Source organism: Camelus bactrianus, chromosome 3 (assembly GCF_048773025.1).
Source record: "Camelus bactrianus isolate YW-2024 breed Bactrian camel chromosome 3, ASM4877302v1, whole genome shotgun sequence".
NCBI lineage: Eukaryota > Metazoa > Chordata > Mammalia > Artiodactyla > Camelidae > Camelus > Camelus bactrianus.
In genome coordinates, this window is record NC_133541.1 from 107,118,804 (window position 1) to 107,130,839 (window position 12,036).

Consider the following 12,036-nt stretch of genomic DNA (forward strand, 5'->3'; position numbering starts at 1 on the left):
TTAGCTTCTGGAGCACAGAAGTAAAATGTTCCCTTTTTGGGGATCACTCATATTTAAAAACAAAAACAAAAACAAAAACAAAAAACTCATCATGTACACTGACCTTACATAAAACTTCAACAGGTGTGGACATCTTCTTTTCGCTAATTTTTTCATATTTTTGCTTCTTTGTTGCAGCCTGTGGAAAATGAATTAAACCACACAGACATACTCAACACTACTGAGAAGAACCTTATTAGTTTAACACACTAGACATAAAAGTAAAATTTGATATTCAAGAGAAATCATAGCCTAGGATAAAAAAGAATTCCAAGTATAATGCATCTGAATTTTTCTTTTCCTAAACTGTTAACTTTTCACATGACTTCCTACTTTAAGAATGTTTTTAGTTATTAGGAAAGGATGAGTCTAACAGGAACATCAAGATGCATGATTTAAGTAAAAATGGGTAGAGTTAAACTTGAAATGAGATTTTGGGGGGGAAAAGAGGGGGAGAAATAAGATTTCTTAACCCACATTCAACAACAGGGCAAATATATAAGCAGATCAATACCACCCCTCCAAAAAAAGTGCCCATGATTTAGTGACATTTATAATTGATGTTAAGTCAAAATGTTTCTGCAACAAAGAAGTATTCATACTGGATAATGTTACCTAAACAACACTGAACTCAGATGCTCAATAAATAAAGGGACCATTTTCCTTTAAAGGACCAATAAAATATCAAATAGCCATTAAATTCTAGAACATAGTACTTCATCATTAACACACAAATATTCACAAAAGTAATGGTAAAACTAATTAACAGGAAGAAGTAAAATGTTAAGATAACTAAATAATATAGCTAGAATTACTGGATAAACCAGTTCCACTATACATAAAAGTATATGTGGATTGTCAACATAATGGTAATACATCAAAATGAGACATTCTCCACTCTTCTTAGCCCATGTCAAGCTCTATCCCAATAAAGTTACTGGTTACCAATGGGGTACCTGCTTATTGTTGCAAAGGAAACTGTTCTTCAGGTGTGACAGTGGTAGTCTATTATTTCCTACTGAATTTCCTATTGAAGTGATCAGGTTTAATTTTCCCAATAAAAGGTAAAGATAAAGTTATTCACTCTCAGAAAACCTCATACTTGGAAGGGACCTTAAAGGTCATCTCCAATATATATCTGTATTATTAAAACAAAACCAAAACACTGGTAACGTGAGTTTGGCTTACCTTTAGTCCTTGCCATGGCAGGCTGGTTCTATTAAAGTACATCAAAACATATCCTAATGACTCCATGTCATCTCGGCGACTAGAGAAAGAAAACGTAAGTTTATAAGCTGGAATTATTGTAAAGAACATGTGAAAGTAAGTCAGGTACACAAGAACAAATATTCCCAAGCAAGGACAGAGACTAATTTGGTGTCTAGTGAAAAACTTACTTAGTTTATGTAATTTTTTAAAAGAAGTTCATAATGGGTTACTTCTAAACAAAATTTTCTTATAAGATCCAAAACTATAAAACACATCATCCAGATATTTAATTTTTAAGAAAAACGAAAAGAATTTAGCCAAATAATTTTCTAAATGAGATTACTAATAAAGATGGAAGAACCACGTATTAGGACATACAAGTTTTGCAGAAGCTCACAAAGATAATTTAGGGATACTGAAATAAATTAATATTTTAAAGCTATTTAAACAACTTTATGAATATATAAATGAACACACACTTATATTTACACACACACACACATATTCAGATAGAAACATGTATTTAAGGATTGGTAATACACTGACTTACAGAAGATGTGAAATTATAGTTTAATTCAAGGTATTCAGATACTCATGGTTATTTCCTAAGCTTAAAACTCTTCTCATGAAGTCCCCTAATCTGAAAGCATATAATATGTCATTTCTATGCTTGTTTTAAGAAAACAAAAACAAAAATAAGACTGATGAAAGATGAAGGTAGATGAAAAACTAGAACCCAGGTCAAAAAATAGAAAGCATAGAAATTATGACAATGTTTAAATCAAATCCTATTAATTTATGTAGGACTAGAAGAGTAGAACAGGAGCTGGTCCACCAACACCCTTTTGGTTCACTAGGGTAACATTTTCCTTGTAAAAAAAAAAAAACCAATACATTGTTCCCCAAAACTCAACTTGCATCACTAAAATATAAAAAGCCCAAGATCAGTATTAAGAAAATAAGTACTGTCTTCAGCTGCAAAAATAAACATAAAGTTGCATTTATCCTTTAACTTTCCATCGTGCAATATTTTCTCCCCAAGAGACAACCTTCCAAAAAAAAAAAAAAGAGGCCTCATTTAACTGGCTTCTCTTTACTGTCTAAACCAGCAGATAAAAAGGATTAATGAGCATTCTTCAAATCTTCAGCCAAGAGACATCTTTAAAAATTTTAAGAATCTAATTAAAATATTTCTAAAACCTGTTAATGGTTTTTGCTATGGATTTGATAAAAATTCAATTTTCAAACTCACCTCTGTTCAATACCAAGATGTGCATTGATGCTAGCATATCGAGCAGTGCCAGTGAGATTTTTATCTTCTCTGTAAGGTATGTGTTGCCTAGTCCTGTTGTCTCTGTACTTTTTGGCCAAACCAAAATCAATAAGGAATAACTTTAAAAGAAAATAAAGAGACATTAGGTTTCCAACCTTGTTCAATTAAACTGCTTCTTATTCATTAAATGGCATCTCTATTCTACTTTGTTCAATTGTATCAAAATAAAGCATCATAAGTAGAACAGATAATGAACAAACTCAACACTCCAATCATCTTTTACTAGTCCGTATCAAAAAAGTAAGTTAAAAAAAGTTAAATGGTTGATCCTTGTCAGCTGAACAATTTCATAGGCTCAGTTCATTACACACTCAGGAGCCTGTCTTCAGAATTTCTAAAGTAGTGGAGAAATGTATACGTGGCTTGAATAGCAGAGTTGTTGACAGGTGTGCTGTGTGCCATAATGAAGCTGACATCCTGTTACTACTAGTAAACAAGCATGGGATTTTAAAAACTAAATGTAAAAAACTATCTGAAACTCTTCCATTTAACAAGGGCCACTCCCTAGTATGCAAACAGAATGTTGGTTATCTAAAGTAAGACAACTCTGAAAGTTTGATACTGACAACAAAACCAAGATTTTTATTTACTAAAAATAAGCATTTATAAAATAAGCATGCATTTCATTTCCAACTGACATTTATTTATGCACATGGTAAGTTTAAGCTTCTAGAAAACATAACAAGTTGATCTAAAATCTTAAAAAAAGTACTTAAGTATTTATTTAAATCAAGGTGGCTTACAACTAACAATTTAAATGAGCCAACTAAAAACCAAACTAGATAAACAAACAAACAAAAACACCAAACTAGCATTTTAGAACAAAATAATACTTAGTGCTATCTCATTTATGTGGTACACAGGGAATAAGATACTCATTTGTAATATAGCTAATTGTTAAAAGCAATTCAGGTTTACTCTTCATGATTAAAACCTTTACAAGAGGAAGAAAAAAACCAAACAAAAGTATTCTTAAACAAAACAACAAAAAAACCCACAAAATAACAAGCCAAAACAAAACAAAACAACAACAACAAAAAAATACCCCAAACCCAAAATATATTCATATTTACCTACTTTCTAAAGCAAAATAAGCTTAACTTAAAATTTTAGACTTTTTCATTAATCACTTACTATGGGTTATATCTATAAAGTTTATCAAGCAAAGCAGGTCTCTGTGCCCTTATACTACGTAGCCCTATACTATTTTTTTCTAGTTACACCTAAATTTTGTAGTTCTTCTCACTAGGGCGACATAAGGTCCCTTATGCCGAAGGTACAGTCTGAGATGCGCTGGGAAACCTGATCATCTAGACTGTTAGGGTTTATATCAAAAAATAAATTAAGCAAGTTACTGATTAAGGTGAAAAAGATATGACCAAGTGCTTCTTTTAGGAGGATGAAAAATAACTAAGATACTGTCTTAGTTATCTGTTGAATGGCAAAGACTGAGGTTTGAGCTTCTATAAACCATGGTAACAATGAAATACTTATTTCTTTTGGTCTACTACAAAAGAATGAAGACTAACGTTTTAGTAAAATGTAACTGGATGAGAGCTCTCTAGTATGATTAAACTCACTTTTAAAAAACCCACTTCTTAAGTAACTGAGTTATTATAAAATAGAAATATGAAAGTAAATGTTATAAAACACTAAAAGAAATAAAGCTCATACTCTTGTTTCTTTTGGAATGAAAATTAGCTCAGTATACAAATATTAAAATGAGCAAAATACACTGTTAGGTGAAACAAAAAAAAGTATGACTAAGTTCAACAGATTCACACTGAAAAGCGAACAAAGGAAAACAAATATAAAAGGACATCCAGCTTTATGGTACTTTAAAATGACCCTTAAGAAATTATGTGGGTTATAAATGAAAAGTGATTCAGACATAGACTCTTCTCTAAGGGTTATTTTCTGGGATTGCTTCCTTTACTACCCCTAAAATGGAGGAGAAAAATAATAGGAACAATTTTGACATGATTATGTCTGACGGTAACATTCATGTCTAAAGCTACTTTCAGTAGCTCCATTTGCAACTCAGTAATCATTTTATCACAATTAAAAGACTACTTTATAAAAATTAGGTGTTCACTAGAGAGTTCTTTTCTTACACAACTCTAAAGGAAGAAATCTAACTTATTAAGAAAATAAAAAATGTAGACACTATTTTCCTTATGTATCTCAATTTTTAATATCAAAGCAAAAAACAACAAAGCAAACAAATTTTAAATTTCCTTACAAAAACTGAAAATAAGCCAGGAAAAGTAATGCTACTGCTAAACAAAGGTATCCATTTTAAGAGCAAACAACCAAAAGGAAAACTACTTAAAATAAAAAAATTTTAAATCTCATGATAGTACATTATCTTCTAGCACCTATCAGGCTTCCTTAGTAGCTCTTTACGTTTTGAATTTAAAATAAATAAAAACATATAATGAAAGTGCAATGAAACCAGGTAATACCAAGGATATAAGCAAACAGCTGCAAATATGCAAAGGTAAAACCAAACAAGGAAAAGTCAGTATTCAATAAGTAATAAAACAATATATTTTTATAGGTTTGCAGATGCAAAGAGAAGTCTAATCTCTTTGGTATGTCAAATTGCTTTTCTATGAATTTTAACTACATGTTCTAAGCAAAATTTGTGCCTGTTTTAAAGAATGCAGCATATTCTTCAAAGGCATGTAGAAATGAGTTAACGTTGGCTATACTGAGATAACTCTACTTAGCAGAGGTGCACTTCAGAAACATTGCTGCCAATTTTAGTTTTTGGCATTTGAAGCAGTTTTTCTCTTAACCAGGGGTCACATTTCCCTGTCCTTCCAAAAAATTCACAAGGTCACTTTTTCTCATAACCAAGATAAACTATATGTAAAGAGTATGACCAATTCAACACAATTTTATGGAAATTATTAAATGATTATGTTATACTTATATTTTAAGTAAAAATGTGCAAATGTATGGATAAGTAGAAACAGGGCAGTACAGATGCTTTACAATGTACCTAATTACCCACCATGCTACACCTCTCTGCCCAACCAAGATCTAGGCACCACAGTTGGTATTTGTGAATAAAAATAAAATTGAATTTCTGAAACCTTTCTAGCAGCAGGAGAATGTAGTCCTTGAAATAATGCTGGGCAGTATAGAAATGGATGAAATGATTACCCAGATGATGTATGTGATTTAATTAAGGAACTATAAAGTATGCTCACACATCAAATGCATCTTTGATTACTCATGTCAATACTTCTTTCTCAGTATATACTGCATTGAATGATAAAAATTCTTTTGTTTAGGAGCTTCAAAATTTACAAACCTAAATGTGTTTTTTTTAAAGCTATTTTCCCTTATCTGAAAATTAATACAGTAATAAAGCTATGTAACTCCTATAAAACTAAAATAAAATGTGAAGAGTTCTGCTTACATTAAAAAAAATTAGAAAATTATTGAAATGTTTATCTAGCCTCCTAAACACTGAATCAGGTTATGCATCTGTTTAATGTATCTTATGTGCTACTAATGGGAATTGATAAGTGCTTCAATTATATTACCATTATTAGATAGATATATATTAGAATACAATGTATTCCAGTTCCAGAACATATAATGCTCTTTAAGCATCTTATGCCACTTGGTTGAAGGTGAGAGAATTCACATTGAGGTAAATCAATTCTGGAAACACTAGATCTGAAATCTGATCTACACTTACCTGAAGATCATTAGGGAAGGGGAAGATAGCTGAGGCAGAATACATTCATCACACAGCACTGATGCAACTGAATTTAGATGTATATAATTTCATGCATTAAGTTCTGAAACTCCAAATACATTTTAAAAAACTAAACAGTCTACTTCAAGTTTACCATTAGGTACAGAATTTCAATACTACACCAACATATTTCTTCATGTGGATGTTAGAGATCTAAACATAACCCTGTTTTCATTTAGGTTTTCTCTAAACTTTAGAAGCTTTAAGCAAAAGCCACAAAGAAACATCTTAGTAATGTTATATGTTTGCCAAGTATGTCTGAATAATGCCAACGTAAGAGGTGCTTGAGTAAGATCTACATTCTCCAGAATTAAAACAAAACAAAAATAATCAAAATAAAACAATAAAAAGAAAAGCACATGAATTTGGGATTGAGGTTGGAATAGGAGACAGTTTCAGACCTGGTTTAATCCTGAGAAAGATGGGTCCTGAGAAGTACTAACAGTCATGCTTCTTTTCCTCTTCCCCACTGGAGATTCTAAACACTAAACAGACAATAGAGGGTGGCAGTGCATCAAACAGTATTGCTTACATTGCAACAATGGCCGGCGCAGACAGGCAACACCGAGGCATTAGAGAAAGAACAGGGTAGCCAAATGCCATCCTTCTTCCACCAAGCACTGTAGCTTCTCAGTTTTCCAAATAAGAATCACATGCTTAAGAACATTTGAATTCTTTACTCAGGTTTTTAATGCCACTATATTGTGTCACTGCCTGAAACAGGGATAGCAATGGTGACATTTGGCTCTTTAATTTTTTAATCAAAAATGGGGAATTTGGATCTGTAATCTTTGGTACCACAATCTGCCCTTCCCCCAAAAAATATTGTACAAGGGAAAAAATCTTCAGTAAGGAAGAGGTAGAAGGCATTTAGTCACCTTAAAATTTATTTTCATAAGCATGCAGGGCTGATTACTGGAAGAGATGAGTAAATTCACTAAGACTGGAGTGACTACTCCTAAATATCAAATTCAGAACAATTTTCCAAGTAAGAAATTTGACTTTAAAAATCAACCTCAAAAGCATCCCCTCCACTCTTTCCCACAAACAGAAAACTACTGGAACGAGCTACCAAGAATCCAGTCTCATACAATTGGCATTTTTTAAACTACAATACAGAAAACACTAAAAACCAACTACGTAAACAAACACTAATCCAAAATGTTCAAGAACAACATTTAGAATCTGAACCTTAGGTAAACACTGCATTTTTACCATTGGGTCTCTCTGAATCTGTATGGCAGCAAAGCAGCTTCACAATATTCTTTACTATCTCTAAAAGAGGACACAAGATTCTATAAAGGTTTACATATCACTGAGCAATTTGGACTTCTAACACAACTATGTGATTAATAAGCTATTTTTAAAGGAGGGGGGAGCAAAGAGGAATTATCTAGGCCATCATTAAATTTAAAACAAAAACCATGTACTGCAATGTCAACATGCAGAACACGGATCACATGAGGATAATGGATCTTAAGCAGGAAGAAAATGGGAAGGAAAAGGGCTTGGGAAATGGTCAAAATATTAGGGTCAGACTAACAAAAGTGCCCCCCAAAATTAAGACCAGTAATTTTTTTTTCAATTAAATTACCAGGTTATACAATGAAAATTAAGAACCTGGATGCTTCAAAAAGAGAAGCCACATAGTATTAAAAACAAAAAGATGCAATTTGGGAATGGCAAGAAAGGTTATATGTAGATTTAAACACCTTTTATTATTTAAAGCTAAGCTTTCAACAACAAAAAAAACCCTTAGATTTCCTAAAACTTGGTCAGAACAACATTAATGTCTCACACATTAACAAATAACACCAGTTCTAATGGTAATGGCTCCAAGTTGGCATTCATACAGGCAAACAAAGGTAAACATTTATAGCTAGACCTAAAAACACCAAACATTCCCTAATGGTTTAATAAAACACATGGGAATAGTCCTTCCAAAAACAAAACAAAAAAACCACAAAAACCCCCAAAAAGCCCCCAAGTTGTCCTGAAGTTGACAAATTTCTATCAGATCATCAGATCACAACATGCTTAGTGCATTGCCAATGCTGCCTGTCTGCCCGAGCTCAACATTGAAATCGGTAAAGCAATTCACTCAGTAAAACTAATCATTGCAGAAAAAATTTCAACATAATTAGTTTCTAACTGCAATCATACGTTACTAGCTAAAACCCAATGACCCAATAAATTCAATCATTCTGGGACCTCCCCTCAATAATGTATGAATATTCATTTCACTTGTCTCTATTTTCCTTAAAAAGGGGAGAAGAGGGGTGGAGAACTCACCCAACTTGGCATCCAAGTAAAAACTGTAAACTACTTTTGAAGCACGCCCCAAATTATCCTTTTGAATACACAAATCCAAGGACTGAAGAATTCTCATTATCAACCATGCTCAGTCAGCAAATGTTAACGCCATGGTGACAGATATGTCAGTGGTTTCCACACTGGCACAAGCACATGTATTACAAAAACCCACACTTCAGAGACAAAGGTTAAAATCTAATTTTTAGCATTCAGGAAGAAAAGTTTATGGGGTTTTTTTTTTTGCCATTTGAATGAATGAAAAAGATACAACTTTTGAATAGTTAAATGATATACATGATTTACATTTCATTATAAAGCCCTTGGAATTTTATATTTCCACATAGATAACTAATCTTGGTTAAGTTGGAGAGAATTTATTTCAAGTTACTAAGTTAATAGAGTATTTCAAGTTACTAAGTTAATAGATTATCCTTTTAGCACAATCTTTTAAAGCAACTACCAATAGCAAATTCAACTTACTATGACTTTATAAAGACTGAAAAGTTCACCAAAGCAATTCTTCAAGTTTTTTTACTCTTTGTGCTGTCATGCAAAGAACATTTGACTAACCTTATTACAGTGACGCCCAATACCCATTAGGAAGTTATCTGGTTTAATGTCTCTGTGTATAAAATTCTTTGTATGCACATATTCAATTCTACTGATCATCTGGAAAAAAGAGGGGAGAGAGAATCAAGGTAAGTGATTTGACTTAAGAGACGAAAGAAAGCAACATTACTTCTCAACTATTTCAACATGTCAATTATTTTTCAAGATCACAGGTTATTTTATTAATTTTATTTAGAGTTCACAAAGATAGTGCTAGACAAAATTAAACAGAAGGGGCAACCAGGCTCTCCATTTCTCTCTAGATTGATGGTGATCTAAGAATAAACCTGCCATGTTCTTTGGGCTTATTCTTTCCATATTAATGATTATAAACAAGATAGTACCTAACCTGATAGGAAGAACTGATGTTTGTAATTTTTTATTCACAAAAGCAGTAAAATTTAAAATTGTTTCAGTTGTAATATATTATATAAAGTAAAAACCAATCTTACGCCCCCTGAGGTACCTGTGTTAAAAAAGCCTAGTATTAGCCATATCTATTTCCAAGCTCTTATATATGTACGTACAAATTCACATATATTTGAGAGTAGTTGTTATATAAGCTGTAAGTTGTTGTTATTGCTTTAAACTGATATAAAAGTATTCTACTCACTTTATTCTTGTTCCCTTGTTTTTACATATCTCAAACACTCCTGAAAGTTGGTAGCGTACAATGTAAGTACGTAACTTTTATATCAACAGGACATATACAAGCTGAGTTTCCTTCCTGCATGTTTTTTGGACTCTCCCATGATTTTCCTTCATACTACAATCGTATTAAAAAAATGAAAAGGAAACATGCCATTCTAACAAGCTTTTCTTAATTTCTTGGAATCTGCCAAGTCAAATGGTATGGTTTTAGCATTGCTTTTAATGGCTACACATATTCTGTGGTATAGATGGAAGTATTCTTCAATTATCCCCTAACTCACAGTACTCCCAATGTTTGCCTTATTTTCCCATTGTAAACAATAACGTTATTAATATATTCCAACATATCCTTATCTACTAGTGCTTTTATTTCTATGGGCTATGAATCCTGTAAGATTACATGGGGAGTCACTGGGTTGAAGGGTACGTGTTTTTTTCATTTTGATGGGTGCTACAGGACTGCCCTTCAGAATAGGCTATAGCAACTCACTTTCCCAGCGGCAGTATTTTTTTCCTACTAGCAAAGTTATTTTAGTTCTTTCTAAATCTTGCCAATTTGACAGGTATTGATCTCACTTGAATTTTCCTAACAATTTGGTAATTACTCATTTTTACTGACCATTTGGATTTAGTACTATTCTATGAACTGTCAATCTACAGCCTTTGTCCATTATTATTTTGGCTTGTCCTTGTCAATTTTAAAGAATTCTTTGCATATAATTGACAGTCTTTAATCAGTCATTTATTATGTAAATAGATTTAAATTGTGAAAAGTGTCTTCACTATGGCATCTTCTGTAATAGTTTTAATTTTCAAATTATCAAATATGTCTCCCTTTTCTGTAAAATAGTTACAAGCTGAATTTGAAGATGTTTCTCATATCCAAAGGCTGCCAACGTTATCTTTCTACCCATATGTTCTTGCTCATCTCAGTAGTATATGTCAGGATTCCATTTTACTTATTTATTAATTTAAAAAAATTGAAGTACAGTCAACTACAATGTATCAATTTCTGGTGTACAGCACAATGTCCCAGTCATGCATATACATACATATATGTTTTCATATTTTTTTATTAAAGGTTAGTACAAGGTATTTAACATAGTTCCCTGTGCTATACAGAACTTTTTTTTAAATCTATTTTTATATATAGTGGCTAACATTTGTAAATCTCAAACTCCAGAGCTTTTATCACCATGGATATATAGATTCTAAATCTTACTCCTCTACACCTTGGCAAATGCCTTTTGAAGCCAAATCATGATCTGTGGCTTGAACTATACAATGTCCAAATACCACTCTTTTAGGTACAACAGCAACTTGTATATTAAAGAAGTAAAACACATTTGGCTCACTTTATGTATATATTTGTCCTAGCTAAGTAAACTCTATCATTACACTATGACTATTCACTTACTGGTTTAAGGTCAGGCAAAAGATAATTAATGGCACAAACTACAGACTACTTCAAGTGTTGTTTGTCATCTACAGAGCAAGACTTAGCTGTGACTTCCTTAAAACAAATGCTTTCTTGCAACTCCCTTCCCTGAATTACATTCTTTTTCTGATGATACCAGTATATCCAATATAAACTTCTATGACAGAACCTTTCCATTTCTCTCCACTAGACTCTACGCTCCTAGAGGGAAGATACTAGTTCTTACTCTTCTTTGTACCCAAGTAGAGTGGCAGGCCCCAAACAAATGCTCACTGCATGAATGCATGTTACTGAACCTACAGAATATAAACTTTCGTTAAGATTCACTCATGTTAGTTAAAACATATTGAAAGGTTTTTTTAACTGTTTAATGTTTGAATTTTTAACGTGCCACAAATAGAACACTGTAATTTGCCAATATTTGCTTGAGCCACTCAAGAGTTTTTCCGTTGAGCTTAGGCAATAACAGTTGCTGATTAAGAAAATAAGCACTACTTTCTAATCCCTTGACTTTATTATTATTTTTTAATACTTTGAATTCATACTTTGTAAAACTCTATCTCAAATGCCAATTCTGTTTATCACCTCACTTAAATTTATTATGACATCCAATCTAAATTTTAATAATGTCATTCTCTTCCACAGCATTTTTATAAATACATTTAGTTT

At 32.2% G+C, this 12,036-nt stretch overlaps 1 protein-coding gene across 9 annotated transcripts in view; it reads right to left on the bottom strand.

Annotated features, from left to right (window-relative positions):
* The window catches only part of CSNK1A1 (casein kinase 1 alpha 1), a 44,300-nt gene that overhangs the window by 13,123 nt on the left and 19,141 nt on the right, over positions 1-12,036 (bottom strand). For 6 of the 9 annotated variants that reach the window (XR_006725293.2, XM_010956093.3, XM_010956090.3 and 3 more), the window contains exons 4-8: positions 9,240-9,338; positions 6,758-6,841; positions 2,501-2,640; positions 1,228-1,306; positions 104-178 (exon numbers count right to left, since the gene is read on the bottom strand). Coding sequence is in view for 7 of the 9 variants with exons in the window: in XM_010956093.3 (XP_010954395.1) it covers positions 104-178; positions 1,228-1,306; positions 2,501-2,640; positions 6,758-6,841; positions 9,240-9,338 (477 nt within the window). In the remaining 2 variants the exon portion in view is untranslated. The remainder of the gene's footprint in view (positions 1-103; positions 179-1,227; positions 1,307-2,500; positions 2,641-6,757; positions 6,842-9,239; positions 9,339-12,036) is intronic. The other 3 variants (XR_006725294.2, XM_010956094.3, XM_010956096.3) reach the window with 1 other exon arrangement.